Source organism: Phascolarctos cinereus, unplaced genomic scaffold (genome assembly GCF_003287225.1).
Source record: "Phascolarctos cinereus isolate Bilbo 61053 unplaced genomic scaffold, phaCin_HiC Scaffold_3;HRSCAF=262, whole genome shotgun sequence".
Lineage (NCBI taxonomy): Eukaryota > Metazoa > Chordata > Mammalia > Diprotodontia > Phascolarctidae > Phascolarctos > Phascolarctos cinereus.
This window is the reverse complement of record NW_027555736.1, coordinates 245,370,577-245,387,990: the sequence shown is the minus strand read 5'-3', so window position 1 is coordinate 245,387,990 and position 17,414 is coordinate 245,370,577. Positions and strand designations below refer to the sequence as shown.

At 39.6% G+C, this 17,414-nt stretch overlaps 1 protein-coding gene and 1 long non-coding RNA gene across 5 annotated transcripts in view; one reads left to right on the top strand and one right to left on the bottom strand.

The window, feature by feature from the left end:
- Positions 1-3,644: 3,644 nt before the first annotated feature.
- On the bottom strand, positions 3,645-12,076 carry LOC110220612 (uncharacterized). Its single transcript, XR_013485460.1, has 3 exons — positions 11,466-12,076; positions 9,620-9,716; positions 3,645-3,822 (listed from the first exon to the last, which is right to left on the bottom strand). It is a non-coding gene; the product is annotated as an uncharacterized LOC110220612 (long non-coding RNA).
- Positions 12,077-12,340: 264 nt separating this feature from the next.
- MAX (MYC associated transcriptional regulator X) overlaps positions 12,341-17,414 on the top strand; it is a 36,328-nt gene continuing 31,254 nt past the window's right edge. The window contains exons 1-2 of one of the 4 annotated variants that reach the window (XM_021004669.2): positions 12,341-12,659; positions 13,413-13,439. In XM_021004669.2, coding sequence (XP_020860328.1) covers positions 12,624-12,659; positions 13,413-13,439 — 63 coding nt within the window. In that variant the 5' untranslated portion in view covers positions 12,341-12,623. The remainder of the gene's footprint in view (positions 12,660-13,412; positions 13,440-17,414) is intronic. The other 3 variants (XM_021004670.2, XM_021004671.2, XM_021004672.2) reach the window with 3 other exon arrangements.

Here is a 17,414-nt window from a genome sequence, read left to right as displayed (position 1 = left end):
AACACTCACTAGCTGTTAACCCCAATTGCCTCATTAAAAAAAAAAGTGATAGATGAGTGTTCCCTAGATCCATAGGCACCCTGATCCTTTCCTTTTATCATGCTTAAGTCTTGTCCATGGAAAGGAAGAAAAAAAAAGCAATGATTGGTCAGTTTTTTCCTAGAGCAAGCTCTTTAATTGCCAAGTTTCACAAAGCATTCTGCTTCCAATATAAAAAAGAATTCTGATGAAAACCTTCAGTATGTAGGCATAAAATATGTACAGGTTTAAGCATTGAAACAAGAACTAAGTTACTAACTTTAGTTACCGAGTACTCATCTCCACTTCTTAGCTCTCAGTGGTGACTTTGATTGTCTGCTGGAGTTAAATTTGTATTTTGAAAAAAGATCTTTAAGTTACCGCCCCATTTAGGTGCATAAATCCTCAATAAAGATCTGTGACTTGTCTACAAGTTGTAATTTTCTTGACTTCATTACAGAATCAATCAAAAAACCATTTTTGAGAGTGAACTCTGTGCAAGGCATTGTGCTATGGGCTGTGTAGAAAATACAAATTATAGAAATACAAATTATAGTCCCTGTTCTCAAAGGAAAACAAAGCATAAACTCAGGAAAAAATAAATAGAAACTAAAGAATTCAATGACAATAATGACAGTAACTAGCCCAAGAGGTGTCCCAGCTGCCTCATATGATTCAATGACATTGTTTGGTTGATTATTGTCCTTGGTTGAAGGCAACCAAAATGACATCATTATGTTCGGGTCAAGGTACAACATGTCCAGCTGTGGCTAATCAGACCAATGCAATCTCAGGAGGCTCTACCACAAATTGGGCACAAAGAGTCCATATAAACATTGCAGTGGAGAAGTCTCTAAATTTGCATGTCTCATGTTTCTTTTGAGGTACTGCAATTCTCCTTTGCTTACAGAGCACAACACATTCTTTGATGCAGGCATACCATGCTGGGCAGTCCTCTGCTAGTGTCTCCCATTTCTAAAAATCTATTCCAAAGCTCTTCAAGGAGACCCTGAGAGTGCCCTTGCACGGCTACTTCTGAGTGCCCTTGTATGCCTACTTCTGACTTCCACGTGAGCACTTGCCTTGTGTGAATTCTCCATAAAATAGTCTTCTAGGCAAATGTATGTTTGGCATTCAAACAACATGGCCAGTCCATCAGGGTTGCGCCCTCTGCAGTAGAATTTGAATACTTGGCAATTCAGCTCAAAAAAGGACCTTAGTGTCTGGTACTTTGTCTTGCCAGGCGATCTTCAGAATCTCCCTAAGACAATTTAAATGGAAGTGATTCAGTTTCTTGGTATGGTGCTGGTACACTGTCCAGCTTTCATAAACATACGACAATGAAGTCAGCACACCAGCTCTGCTGACTTTTAGTTTGGTAGGCAGTTTAATACTTCTTCTCTCTCATACTTTCCTTCGAAGCCTCCCAAACACTGAGCTAGTTCTGACAATGTGTGTGTCAACCTCATCATGTATGTGTATATCTCTGGAAAGTATACTGCCAAGATAAGTGAACCTGTCCACAGTATTCAAAATTTCTCCATTTGCTATAACTGATGGGTCCATGTATGGATGGTGGCACTGGCTGATGGCGAAAATGTGTTTTCTTGGTTTTGTGAAGCCAAAATTTGCACAAGCAGCAGAGAACTGACACATACTTTGCTGCCTCTCAGCTTCAGAGGTTGCATTGAGTGCACAATCATCTGCAAAGAAAGAGTGGTGCACTCACTCTCCCTCCACTTTAGTCTTGACTTGCGGCCTTTTCAAATTAAATGATTTACCATCAGTACAGTAGCTGACCTTGATGCTGTTTTTGTCCTCACTGAAGGCATCCGACAACATCACTAAGAACATCATGTATGTTTTCAACCATCAAGCGTTGGAGCAAGCACACAGCCCTGCTTCACTCCATTGGAGACTGGGAAAAATGAGAGCAACACCCCTCATCCAGGACCTGTGCAAGCATGCCATCGTGAAATTACCGTACAATACTGATGAACGTTTCCAGGCAAGCAAATTTTGCCATGATCTCAACAAGCCCTTCCACAAAGGCCTTTTGACAGCATTAAAGACCTTGGTCAGACCCATGTACATTGTGTACAGACCTATGATCCGCTCCTGACGTTTCTTCTGGCGTTGTTGGACAGCAAACACCATAGCAACCATTCCTTGGCACTTTCTGAAGCCACGTCGGCTCTTGGGTGCACAATCATCATCCAGGTGAAAGATCAGCCCATTAAGGAGGACTCTGATGTAATTGTCACCATTTCCCTTTTCCTTTACAGAGATGGACAATGGAGGTATCCTTGAATGCTGGGGGAAATAACCTCCTCTTGCCATATCACCCAGAAGATTTCAATCAGCTTTCGTATAAGCGGCTCCCTCCCTCCCTGCCTTACAAATCTCTGCTGTAATAGAACAGAAAACCAGGTGTTCTGCCACATAAGAGTACTCTAATGGCATCTGAAATCTCTTCTTCAATGGGAAGTTCTGCTAGAGAGAGATTAACTTCAACCTGAGCTAGACAGTCAATGGCTTTAGCATTGATTGATAATGGTCTGTTGAGAACTTTGGAAATATTCAGCCCATCTCTCCAGGATCATGTTCTTATCACTAATCAACGTGGCTCCATCAGCACTGAGTAGCTGAGATGTACCATAGGTCTCTGGCCCATAAAGCTCTACATATTCCACAGCACCTGCTGCCACCCCCTTCATAGCCCATTGGAACAAATTGTTCACATCCACCCATTCCACGAGCAAGTCTTTACATGCTTGGGGTAGATAACCCCACTACTCACTAGCAAGTCTGAATCCTGTCGGTTACACTCAACTTGGTCCATCTACCAAGATGGTTTTACTGGGATGTGGCCGCTGCGCATGCTACAGCTTCTTGGAGCCACAGGTGAGAAGTGGATGACAGGTAGACACCAAAGGTGGAAAGCAGAACTGAAAATGGTTTGGAAGCCCTCACACCAGAGGTACTAGTCTTCCAAGGACACCCTTAAATCTCTTACAAATTGACATTCAAATGAATGCTATGAACTGTGTGTGTGTGTATGTGAGAGAGAGAGAGAGAGAAACAGAGAAAGAGAAAGAGAAAGAGAGAAAGAGAGAGAGAGAGAATGACTAGAGTGGTTTAGGAGATACCTTCATGGAGGAAGAGACATTTCACATGAGCCTTGAGGGATAGATCGGAATTGACTACATGAAGAGGGAGGGAAATACACAGTTACCCAGAGGTATGAAAGGAAAAAAGCACATTGGCTCCTTGTAGGGTTCAATTAGTTTGGCTCAAATGGAATGCTTTAGGAAGAAGAGTACAAAAGAGTGGAAAGGTAGGTTGGTACCGTTGGAGGGCCCTGAATCCCAGGCTAGGGAATTTGGACTTTATCCTATTGATATTCAGAGGAATGATGTAAGTAAAGATTACACCAATGATGAAAGTAGACCTTTATCTGGTGGAATGATGCAGTATGAGTGGAAGAAGAAAAGTTCAGTGCAAAGAGATAAATGAAGACATAAGTACAGTGGTAGTCTAGGTATGAGATAATAGCTTGAACCAGAGTATTAGAAATGAGAATGCAAAGGATATTTCTAAGCAATAACTGAAAGAACATGATTGGATAGTTTCATATGGTCCCCTACGATTAACTTTATTAACAGTTAACTTGAGCATGAAGACTTTGTTGTCAGTCTTTCTGTCAACTAGGAAGATGACAATTCATCCACACCATATCCCCCGATACTCTTGTCCATGGCCTCTTCAGAGTTTACTCAATGTGCTGGGATCCTTGCTCCAGATCTGTTAACAATACAAGGACTTCAATGTAATATGCAGGCTCTATATATCACTCCTTTCTCTTGCTACATGAACAGATCATCTCTTGTTTTAGTCCTACATCTCTTGGTTGATCTCTAGCCTCCTTCAAAAATAAGGTCAAGTGCTATCTCCTAGAGAAACACTTATCCTGATGCCTCCAGTTATTAATACCTCCCTTATGAAATTACTCAAATATGTTTCATATTCAATTTTCTATGTACATGTAATTTCCCCCCAATAGAATGTAAGCTCCTTCAGGACAGGGACTGTTTTGTTTTTATCAGTAGAATGCCAATGAAAACAACTTTGAATGGATTAAGAACTCTGATCAATGCAATAACTAATCATGACTCCAAAATGTTGATCAAGAAAGCATGTCTTTTACTTCTTAGCAAAGAAATAATGGACTAGTCACTGGTGGAACAAAATGAGATGCTCATTTACAGACACAGGTGTGAAATTATTTGCTTAACTATAGTTACTTGTTACAAGGCAGCGTTTTTATTTCTGTGAGGGGAAAGTTTGACTAGCGAGAGTGACACAAAAAAGAAAAAAATAGCAATGAAACACTTAAAAAATATGTAAAAGAGAACCTAAGGAAGTTCAGAAGGGAATAAAGACAAGCAGAGCAGTGCTGATGCTGTTGTGTTAAATTTAATATATACATTTTAAAAATTATACATAATATAGATTCCATTTTAAATATAATCCTTTTCTAATCTTTGTAGATTGAAATATTCATATCTTTTTATGGTTGTTCATAATAATGAAAATTTTTAAAATACAGGTGTCATAAGAAATTACTAAAATGATGGATTCAGAGAAACCTAGAAAAAAAAAGTATACAAAATGATGCATAATAAGGCAAATAGAACCAGGAAAACAATTTATATGATGATCATAATAACATAAAGGAAAATTGCTTTAAAAGATTTTGATATTCTAATCAGTTTAGTGACAAATTATGATTTTCATTAGATGGACGATGTCATATGCCTCCAACCTCTTATCTTGTTTAGAGGTGCAGAAAGAGTCATACATATATTAATAGAGTCAATGTGTTGATTTATTTTGCTTGACTCTATTTACTGGTCATAACAGATAAACGGCTTTGATACATAGATGAAAAGAGGAGTTGGTGCTTATTGATAGTGAGGCGAAAAAAAAGAAAAAGAAAAACATATTCGATGTTTTTAATATATTTTTTAAAAAGAGTAAAAGTACAGTTCAATAGTCCAGTTTTGTTACTATCACATTAAATTTAATATTTTTTTATGATGATGAAGAAATAAGTGTTCCTTCAGAACTCTAATGTCTTCAAGGATCATAGAGTTTTATAGACAAACAGAAGGCCTGTGGACAACTTTGTTCTTTTTCAGATGATCTTAAGATAAGTAGGAAAAGAAGTTAAGAAATATATAAGGGGGTAAAGGGGAGGAAGTGGGTAGGATTTACTATCATCTCACATCATCCTAGTGTGGGAGATTATACAAATGTGGAAGAAGGGGAAAGGAATCGCATGAACCTTACTTTCATCTGAACAAAAGCAGATTAAACACACACATACACACAATTTGGCATAGAAATACATGAAACTTAACAGAAAAACAGAAAGGAATAGGGAGGGGAGAGGATGGGGTTCAATTTATGGGTAGAATGGGGTAAGATTTGTTGTTGTTGTTCAGTCATTTTCAGTTGTATCCTACTCTTCATGACCCTATTTGGTTTTCTTGACAAAGACAATGAGTGGTTTGCCATTTCCTTCTCCAGCTCACTTTACAGATAAGGAACTGAGACAAACAGGGTTAAGTGACTTGCCCAGGGTCACACAGCTAGTAAGTACCTGAGCCCAGATTTGCAATAGGGAGGGAGGGAGGGAGAAAAGGAGGAAGGAGGGAAAGAGAAGAAGGGAGGGAGGAAAGGAGTGAGGAAGGAAGGAAGAAAGGAAGGGAGAAAGGAGAAAGGAAGAAACAAAGGCAGAGCTACATGATTAGAGAGACATTAATTTTTCATGCATGGGCCATGCCAATATAACAGAAATTAAAATACTACCTAATGAAACCGCCAAGGTATTACTTTTATAGAACCAGAAAAAAATGACAAAATTCATCTGAAAGAATAAAAGTGAAGGGAAATCAAGAAAAAAAAATGTAAGGAAGTAATAGGCTTACAATTACCAGATCTTAAACCATGATACAAAGCTGTGAACATCACAATTATTTGAATGGACAAAACAGATACATACAATTCAGAAGTAAACATACTATTTGATAAATACAAAAACTCTAACTATAGAGGAATGTATTCACTATTTAATAAAAACTACTGGAAAAACTAGAATGCATCCAACAAAATATTTAGTTTAGACCATTATTCTCATACCTTCTAACACAATAAACTACAAATGGATACGTGATTTAAGATATGAAAGATCACATCATAAACAAAGTAGAGAAGCAGGGAAGGAGATACTTTTCCCATCTACTGATAGGGGAAATATCCTTGACCAAACAAGGCATAGAGAAGATCACAAGGCATGAAATGGATAGTTCTGATAACATGAAATTGAAAAGATTTTCCACAAACAAAAGCAATGCAGTTAAAATTAGAAGAGAAACAGTTAAGTAGGAAAAATATCTTTTCAATATTCCTCTGATAAAAGGCTAATTTCCAAGATAAATAGGGAACCAATCTAATATCCCAAAACAAGGACCATTCCCCAGTTGATAATTAGTCATTGGATATGAACAGGTAGTTCTCAAGGGAAGAAATCCAAGTTATCATCAATCATACGAAAAAATGTTACAAACTTCTAACAATAAGAGAAACGCAAATTAAAATAACTGATGTCTGCTTTATACTTAGAAAATGGGCAAAGATGACAAAAAGGAGGAATGACAATTATTAGAGGGAATGTGAGAGATCAAGCAAACTAATGCATTGTTGATGGAGCTATAAAATTAGAAGCCATTCTAGAGGACGATTTGGAACTATACTCGAAAGTTCATAAACTATGCACATCCTTTGACCCAGTGATACTACAACTAGGCTCATTCCCCCAAAAGATCAAAGATGAAAGGAAAGGACCTATACTTACAAAAATATTTATAGTAATACTTCTTTGTGTAGCAAATAACTTCAAACTAAGGGAATGCCTATCAGTTAGAAAATGGCTAAACAAGTCATAGTATATGAATATAATGAGAAGGGAAAGGGAATAGGCATTTAAATTGTGCCTACTATGTACCTGGCACTGTGCTAAGCACTTTTACTACTACTACACTAGTAAGAAAAATAATAATAATGGTTAACATTTATATAGTACTTACTATGTGCCAGGCACTAGGCTAAGGGCTTTTAAAAAATTATCTCATTTGATCCTCACAATAGCCTTTCAAGGTAGGTGCTATTATTATCTCCATTTTACAGCTGAGGAAACTGAGACATACAGAGGTTCAGTGACTTGCCCAGGGTTACACAATTATTAAGTGTTTGATGAAAAAAAATTTAATCCTTATCTTCCTAATTCTGGACCCAGCGCTCTATCCACTGTACCACATTGCTGACCCTGATGGAATCCTACTGTATGATAAGAAATAAGAAAGAGACAAAGTTAAAGAAATCTGGGAAGACTTAGATGAACTAACAAAAATGAAATTAACAAAACCAAAAGAACAATTAATACAGTGACAATAATACTGTAAAGAAAAACAACTTTTAAAGACTTATAAACGCTGACTCCTCCTGACTCCAGAAGATTAATGATAAAGCATGCAATCCATAACAAAGTGCTAATGAATGGGAGAGATGCAGAATGATATACATACATTAGAACAAGGCCAATGTGTAAATTTGTTTTGCTTTTCTATGCTTGTTTGCCACAAGAGAGGGTGTTGGGTTTTGTTGGGTTTTTTTTTAGTGGAAGAAGGATGGGATGTGAGTGGAAGGCCTAGGGATAATAATGTTCAAAAACAAAGAATGAAAAAAAGGTCACCAAAACATGTTGAAAATCAGACCATACATAAACAAAAAGAAACTGGTCCAGAGGGAGGTATAGATGAGCAAAACAGCTTTAAAATTAACATGTTGAATTCATGTTGTTTTTTTTTAAAAAAAGGACAAGTTATTTACAATGGAGATTTATGGTTTTACATACAATTCTCTTCATTCATTTTTCTTTGCATATGGAAATGCTCATGTTAATTGGTGTACAGCAAGTGTAGAATAACACAAAATTTTTTTAATTTAAAATTTTCATATATTCCAAATGAACTGGACATAACAGAAGCTCAGTTTCATATATGATACCCTTTTCTGTTCTCTGTATATTGAAATATTTATGTTTGTTGATGTATAAATTCATAATAAAATTTTTTTTATTAAAAATTAAGGCACTGGAGAAAAGACAATGTTGCATACCTCCTTCCGCATTGCAGAGAGGTAGGGAACCATTAAATTAGAATATGTATTATCAGGCAAGACTTCCTTACTGGATGTTTTTACCTGTTTTTCTTTATCACAAAAGTAGAGTTCCATCTGGAGGGAAGGAAGGAAAGTGACTATGATGTAAAGCTCAAAAGCATCAATTAAAAAGATTAATGAAATTCCTGAAGAGGAACCTCCTCACTTGTGACAGAAAAGTGGAGAAACAACTGGGAGGGACAACGTTAATGTTTCTGTTTAATTGTTTGGGTTTTTTGGTAACAATGTTAGGTTCAATTTGGAGGGCTGAGTGAGAGAAGATTATTATAAAGGTATAGACAAAAGATTATAAAGGCATCAATAAAGCACATTTTAAATAAACTGATTTCACACCTTTTGTTGGTATTTTTGTCAACAAAAAATTATTTTGAACTTAAGAGTCAAATGAGTAACTTCAAGGACTCCAACTAAGGTTGAGAATAAACTAGGACTTGAAGCTATTCTCATGCTCTCCACACTGACCAAAACATTCTTAGGCATGAAGGCTGAAAAACGATCTTCGCAGAAAAGCGTTAGCAGGGATCAGCATCACTGCGAAGCATCCTGGCATAATATCACTGTGCCTAAGGAAATGATCTCTTGGGTTTCTGGAGGGTATATTTCTCCTCTACCACATGAATGTTAATTCCACATCGACCAGGTGAACCCTAAGTCCAAAAAGCAAGCTCCGACTGGGAGGAAATGGAGCACTTCAGGAGACAATATCATCTCTATCTTCCCATCTTGGCCTTCTAGGAGAGGACAGCTTGTCCATGAGGTCTTTGAAACACAACAGGCTTAAAACAAACAAGTAACTCTTGTCAATCACAAAACTAATTATGGCATCAGTGATTTATCACCTGGACTCATGTTGGAGAACACCTGCCTAGTTCAAAAGGCAGATATGATTATAAAGTGCAGATACTGTCCTGATGAGTAATGGTTTGCTGGTCCAAAAATAAACATAACAAAGCATAAGTACACAATACAAAAATCTATTTAATTTGGGAGCCTGGTATGAACTGGAGTGGCAGTACAGTATAGCAGAGAGCAAGATTTGGAGTCAGAACAGCTACAGGAGTAAATCCTGCCTCTGACACTTACTAGTTATGAGACGCTAGCTAAGTCACTTTACCTAAGATTTAGTTTCCTCCTCTGTAAATTAAAGGAAATTATTTGTACTACTTACTTCAAACGGCTATTGTGACAGACGATCAAATGAAATGATGTAGGAGAAGCATTCTTCAAACTTTGAAGTGTTATTTAGATGTTATTTATAAATTTGATTGATAACATTCATCATTCATGGTCTACTTACTTCAAAATTTCAGGGATCTGTGATTTCAGCAATGTCAGTATTCCTCCTACCTATGAAGATCAAAATTCCTCTGTAATTTAGGTGGCTTAGTGGGTTCCTGTGACCAAAAAAAAAAGCAACATTAGGTCAACCATTTGGTGACACGCTTCTCCAAAGCTCCAAGCTAGTCTGGTCTTTACACAATAAGCATATTGTGTCTTTTTACCAGTCCTGTAGCTGAAACGTTTCCAATTTGATAAGACCTACTAGATCTTGTACTAGGTTGGCATAATTTTGAGAATCCAGTGCCATTTCCACACCAGAATGAAACACTAGAGTGAGGCTTTGATGGAGGTTCATGTTATACCTTACGATAAAGCCAGGTTAGTCTGAAATGATACTCCCATCTACTCTTCTCACCCATTTCAAAGGGTTTGTTTGTTTTTGCAAGGGAGGGTCTGGACCTGTCATTTCATTTTAGAAAGTTCTACCACTACTCATGTTAAAAAAGAAAAACTAAAAATATATCTAGTTCTGATTAATTAGGCTGCCATCCCTTGAATAATTTTATGCTCTCATGCCTCAGGATCTTTGCTCTTCTAGCCTTCCATTTAATGGTGAGATCAACTGCTGAAATTTAAAGGTGTTGAAAGGTTTAGAGAAAGGTGAGATTTAGACACTTTAAAAAACTGGGCAGAAATAAGTTAAAAAAAGTAGAAAACAATCATCATTTGGGAGAGGGTGCTGAGTTGAGTTGCAGTCTCTATGGATGGTGGTAAATTAATCATGTATTCTAAAGTACTCATGTATTTGGGAGGTTGCTAGATGGCCTAGCATATGGCTGTGTGACTCTAGCTAAGACACAAACCTTCCCAGTCTATTTCCTCATAAAAGTGTAAATGTCAGCTATTATTAATAATTATATAATAATAATAATAATAATAACAATAATTCCTTTGCAGAACTATGTGAGCCTCAAGGTGAGGACCGTTTAGCTTTTGTATATGGTAATATTTAGTAAGGGGCAGCTAGGTGACACAGTGGATAAAGTGCCAGGCCTGGAGTAGGAAGACTCATCTTCCTGAGTTCAAATCTGGCCTCAGACACTTATTAGCTGTGTAACCCTGGGAAAATCACTTAACCCTGTTTGCCTCAGTTCCTTACCTGTAAAATGAGCTAGAGAAGGAAATGGCAAATCACTCCAGTACCTTTGGCAAGAAGATCTCAAATGGTGTCACAAAGAGTTGGACGTGACTGAAAAATGACTGAACACACACAAGATTTAATAAAATGTTTGTTGAATTAAATGCGGCAAACACACTGCCATGTTATAGTGGAAAAGGTACTGAATTTGGAATCACAGACTCTCGGTTCACATGAGTTCTCTGGAATTAAAGGATCATAGATGATGGTACTAGATATTTAAAGCCGGGAGAGAATTTAAATGTTAATTAGTCCAATCCCTCCATTTTTCACTTAAGGAATTACATACGTAAGGTTTCAAAGTCATTTTCAAACCCACATCATTTGACTCCACACCCCACACTCTTACCACTATACTATGGTTCTTTAAGCTACTTTCTCATTTTACAAATAATTTTACAAGTAAAATATATTAATTTAATCAATTGTCTATTATTTAATCCTATTCAGGGTTTAAATTCTGATCCCTCAACGACACTTATTTAGGTTGAAGGGGCTGCCGGGGATTCTAAGAAAAAAATTAAAACAGTCCTTCCCTGAACTCAAGGAGCTTACATACTACTGAAGGTATATAACAGGTACATAAGTAACACAAAGCATATACAAAATAATGGGGTAGGGGTGAGAAGATAGATAGGCAGCAATTAAGGCCTTTCCAAATTACCAAGTATCAGTTTCCACTTCTCGCCTTTGGCCAAGCTTCATTTGCCACTTCTGTTACTTTAAGTATCCTAAAAGCTATAAAGGTAGTCACTTCCCTTTAATGTATTTTAAAGCTGGACGGATTGCATGGAGACTGTTATATTATTGGGCCTCCTCTGACACGCTAGAAACTGTCAAGACCGCTCACAGCCTCACGCTCCCAGAATAAACAATTCTGGGTCTGAGAAGGGAAGGTTCACACTTCCGGTATGCAGTTCACACCGAGAACGCCTTTGCCCAGACCCTAACCACTAGTGACAAATATGCGGTGCCTCCCACTGGACGAGGGGTTCTCCCGGCCGTAGAGTTCGTCCCTGCGGCCCCAATGTAGGTTACACCTAGAAACAGAAACACGTGGTTGGTGAGTCAGTACAGAAGGCAAATGATAAAACCACGGCGACGTAAGATAATTAGGACGCTCTTGCGCCGCGCTGCGTGGCTGCATGCGTGAGAGGTTTCCCCACCCTCTCCCGCAGGCCTACTGCCCAGCGAAGAGTGCGTGCCCAGACACCCACTCCACTGCCGGAGCTCCAGCAGCCTCCACGTGTCCTCTCTTTACCCAGCAGCCTCTACGGCTGTCCAGGGAGAAAAGCCTCCTGACAACTCGCTCCACACCCCCACCACGCCGAGCACTACAACTCCCAGAAGGCTCCACGTTCCCGTTCCTCCCTCCCATCTCCGCGGGACACGCAGGCGCTCTTCTTCTCGTCAACAAGCCGGAGCGGCTCCGAGTGTCGATCGTGCCTAACGGGATTTGTAGTTCTTCTGGACCTTCGTCCTTGGGCGGCTGAGGGAGAGTGGACTCCAAGTCTCAGCGGCCCTTGCGCGGCGGAGGCCGGTCACGTGGGCGGGGGGGCCGGGCGTGTGCGTGCCGCCGTTGATCCGGTGCCGCAGTGAGGAGGTGGTTCTAGCCTTGTTGTGTGCGCGTGTGTGTGTGTATGTGTGTGTGTGTGAGTGTGTGTGTGAGTGTGTGTGTGAGTGAGGGAGTGAGTGAGGGAGTGAGTGAGCGAGCGAGCGAGCGCGTGCGGCCCGGCTTGTTGTTGTCCCTGACTTCCCCTCCCCTCCACCCCTCCCCCTTTCCCAGCCGCCGCTGCAGTGGCCGCTCCCTGGGCCGTAGGAAATGAGCGATAACGATGACATCGAGGTGGAGAGCGACGTGAGTCTCGGGGTTTCTTCCTTCCCGTGCGTGTCTGTTTGGGGGTCGGGGCCAGCGGACGGAACTGGACGGGGTGGGAGGGCGGGGAAGGTGTGCGGAGGCCGGGCCGCTTCCTCCTCGCCCTTCCTCTCCGTGGACGGGTCCGCCGTCGCCGTCTCGGTCCGGGCACTTCCCTCACTCGCCCGGCCACCGCGGCCTCTGGAGTCCGGATGGGGAGGAGTGGCCTTGGGGAACCCTCCCTTCCCCCCAGCTCTCCCCTCACCCCGTCCCCGCGGGGGGGCAGCATCGCTGGGGTCAGTCTGCCCCCCTCCCTGACCCCCCCCCGGTGCCGGGATGGGGGTACACTCCGCAACCCATTGTCCAGATCCAGAGAACGGGGGCTGTGCTCAGGACCCCTCCCCCGCCCCCCCCCGAACCCCGTCCAAGATCCCTCTTCCTTTTTCTGCCGGGGGGGGGGGGGTTAGGGTGCCCAGAATGCCCTTGGCATGGGCTGACGAACGGGGCATCCAGGACCGCTTCCCCCCAGCGCGTCCCCTCTGGCTGGGCTGGATCCCGGAAGAAGGGGCGGCGCACCAGACACACGCCCCCCACCCCCCCAGCCTAGCACGGGGATCCCGGCTGGGGGGAAGGGAGGAGGGTCGGGCTTACTCCCCATCCCCTGCTTCCTTCACCGCCGGCATTTTCTTTCTTATTTTTGAATGTGAAGCGTAAAAATAACTTCTATATTTTCTATTTTTCTCTCTCTTATTCCAGGAAGAGCAGCCGAGGTTTCAATCTGCGGTACGTCTCCTTCTCTCCATTTCATTTTCATTTCCGTTCAGTTCTAATCCTTTTCGGGGTCAGAGAGAGTTCTGTTACTTTCAATGTTATGATGGTAAACTGCACTGTGAAATGCTGGAGGTGAGGTGGGGGCCTACGTCGGGGATTCTAGATGGGGAGAAGGGTTGCAAACTTAATCATTCTAGATTCTCAGGTGTTAGGTTCCATCGAGTTTAGGTGAGTGGGAGGAGCTTTGTCCATAGGAAAGGATCTGATTCTTGAGCGATCAAATCCAAGGGATCTATGTAACTACTGTTTGGATTCAGGAAAGGAAAGAAGTTCTGAATTAAGTCGTCATTATTTGAAGGCAAAGTAGCCAAGAGAATATTTGGAAACAAATAGCTTTTAAACCATTGTTACTCTGGAGGCACATGTGATCATCAGAAATGAAAAGAGCCATATAAATACTGTATTCCTTAAAGAGCCTAACAGTATTACATAAGAATGTAATGCAGAAATTAAAGCCACAAGTTGCACATACAGGAACAGTAGCAGAATGGCACTGCTCTAGGCCCATGGGTTGAAGTAGGTTTTGAAAGTAAAGAAAAAAAGCTTTGGAGTTGGTGTGGAAGAGAGGAATGCCAAGATAGAAGAAAATGTGTTAGATCATTTCTTTGGTTTTCTGTATTAATGTACTCAATACTTGGTTCAGTGGATGTAGATATGTATCTTAAATTGATGGGAACCTGGAAGTGTTCAGTGAATTTGAATGGGGGGGGAAGAGGCTTTTTTGGGGAACAAAAAGGGAGATGAGAATGGGGAAGGGGCATGAAGCACAACAAAGTTCCTGATAATCTGCCGTTGGAAGCGATGAGGAATAGTAATTATTTTGAAAAGAGAAACTCTTGCTGAGCTAGATTTGATTTAATAGAGCAAACTGGGGTTCAGAATCTTTTCCAGAGATCTGGGGCTTCAGAAGAATTTAAACAGTATGAAGAGAAATCCCGGGATGTAATTGGTTTTTTGGACTTGAAAACTGTTTCTGATTGTCATTTGTTGAAAAATAATTTGTTTTAATGGGCTGAAAGATGCCTTATTTTGGATTTTTTGTTGTAAATCTCCTTAATAGTATATCCACTTTAACATTGTACTTTTTTAAGCAAAATTTAAAAAAATACTTCATTTGTCTCCTGAATTCCCTTGATGGGATTTGAAAATGGCCCCCAAATCAAGGGTAGTAAGAGGGGAAAAAGAGTCCTTGAAGAGCTTTTCCAGACTTTTATTTAGAACAACTAGTCATGGGTTTTCAGCAAGAAACCAGATCTCTTTGTTGAGAGATAATTGGATTTTTAAAAATCTTTTTAATTTTAAAATAACTTCTCTGCACCTTAACATCTAATCTCAGGGCTTTATCTAGAAATTTATGGTTAAATGTTAAAGTGTCTAGAGTTTATCCCTTTGATTTTTTTTTTGGCTTTTTAATTTGTCTTGCAGAGACTTTCAGACATCTTGCACAAGCTAATCACAACAGCATAGAGAAAAGGCAGGTGTATTACAAGCATGTTTTTCAGTATCACAAACAACTATCAGGACCTGATAGAGGAATAAGAATTTCCTTTCCTATGATGATGAAATTTGTGCTCCAAGGCCTGGGAATTTCTTTTTGTTAAACTGGAAGAAATTTTTTGTTATAAAGGAGCCATTTTTTAGGCCTTGACTTTTTTGAAGGACAATCAAGCTGGAATAACAGGAAAGAATATTGAATAATTTGAGTCAGTGTTGTAAGAGTTTTAAAAATTATTTAGAGAATGTTATGTTTTACAGGTGTAAAAATCCTGTCATGAGACATAAGAGACTGACAAGAAGAAGGAAATAATGCTAACTGTAAGAGAAAGTGAAACTGAATTTAATATTCTCTGGGTGCCATGGAAAAGATAAAGACTTTAATTGGTAGGAAAAAAAATAAGCTTGACTAGAGAAAACAGTCAGTCTGAGTAACCCAGAATATTTCAGCAATATTTCCTATAACAGAAATTGCCATGTTGCAAAAGTCCCAAGTGATGTGATTTTTCTTTTATTTTAATTCTATGAACTTTCAAAAAATAATGGAAGGAAGATAAATTCCTTTCGCACATAATGTTTTTATGCTTTCTTTCTGTTTTGATGGCATTCCACAGGAAGGGGTTTGAGTTTTGAATACAAGTATGTGAGACCTGAGACTATTTCTAAGAGATTGTCCTTCATGCTAGCTCAGCATACTGCAATTGCAGCATATCTTCTAGAAGTTTGAAAACAGGTTTGTGCAATTCCATTTCTGATGTGAAATGTTGTCAGCCTCTCCAGTATATTTGCTTTACAGAATTGTAATGTATTCAGAAAGGAAGGAGAGCAGATCTGTGTTTCAGATTTGAACTTGAGTAGCAGAGTACTGTATTTTAGTAGGATTGAGTTTTATGGCACAGGTGATATGTACTCTGCCTCTTTTAAAGTGGTTAACCACAATGCTGAAATTCCAACATGATTGGTTCCTGAATAGACCTTTATTACTATTAATAAAGTAGCTGTGCCTTGCTGTTATAATCCTGTTTAAAAGTGATTTTCTCTAAGATGGCTGCAGTGTTGGAATAATTGTCCAGTTTGGATGGGAATTCAGGGTTCTGGCCAGAAGTTCACTAGGCTCAAAAAAATGTTTTCTCTAATAAATGACGTATAATGTGATGCCACATTGTACTAGTCATATTTCTCGACGCCAAGGATTAATCTTCAAAGGAAAGCTGGAAATTTGGTCAGCAAGCAGTTAGCTTCAAGCAGTTGCAAGTGTTGTAGCCTTACCTTGATATTCTGACCTAAGTTTAAAAGTTATTTCCTCAAATAAACCTGTGGAAAACTTGAATTAATATTTTTGTTCCAAGGGCTTTGGTACATTTCTATCATTGCTGGCCACCACTATTGTTGGTTGGGATTTTCTGTTCATCAGGTTGAATCTTTCAAGTGGCTGTAGAATAATGCTTGTTTTTTGAGGTAAGCTAATATCAATTGTATCTTCTCTAAGTAATGAGAGGAACTGCTAGATCTCTTGTTAAGTTTTGAGCCCTGATTATATTCATTATTAATGTCAGGAGCAGCATGATATAGGATAAAGAGCTATCTTTGGAGTCAGGACAAGCTGGGCTCAAGGCCCACCTGCTACATGCTTGCTGTATAACCCTGGGCAAGTCACTTAACCTCTCAGTGTCCCTGAGTCTCTAATACTATAAATTGCAGAACAGTTATAGATATGTGTAATTGGGGGAGATTTCCACAAGGGGAATTCCCTTCCCCAGTGGAGTCACAGGTCCAGGACATAAAGTCTTTTTGCAAGAAATAAAGTTAATAGTAAAATAGTAAGCATGATAGAAAAGAGCTAAATTAGAGTCGGGAAGACCAGTATTCAACAAAAACTATGTGACTCCTGGGCAAGTCACTTTACCTCTTATTGCTCCAGGTGTAGGATGTACGTGGATAAAATCAGAGATGTGGATTTTTTTTAAAAAGTCAAGACTATCTTAATGGTTGTGGTAATAAACTACAAAGATTCAAACTCAGAAATTTCTTAAAAATCAGTGAGTTATGATGGATTGCTACCCTGTGTCAGGCAGGGTAGCTATCTATTTCCCTTTACTTGGAGGAGATAGGTGTATAGCTGTATTAGTTGTGAAAGAATTCTTCTCACAGAATTCCTTAGGTATTTGGGAACCAGCCTGATGAGCTCTTTCTTTATACTATCTATCATTTGCTTGGCCTTTTCAGGAAAAAGGGATGCTGGCTAACAAAAAAACACTGAAAAAGGGTAGAGTCTATATTCAGAAAGTTGGAAGGAAATGATTTAAATAAATTTCCCCAAATTTTAAGGAGAATCCATGAGATTATATGAACTCTCCTGCAGCTTAAGCGACTTGGCTAAAAAAAGTGGCATTTGCTTTCAACATTTAACAACTTAACATGTACTTGTTAGTG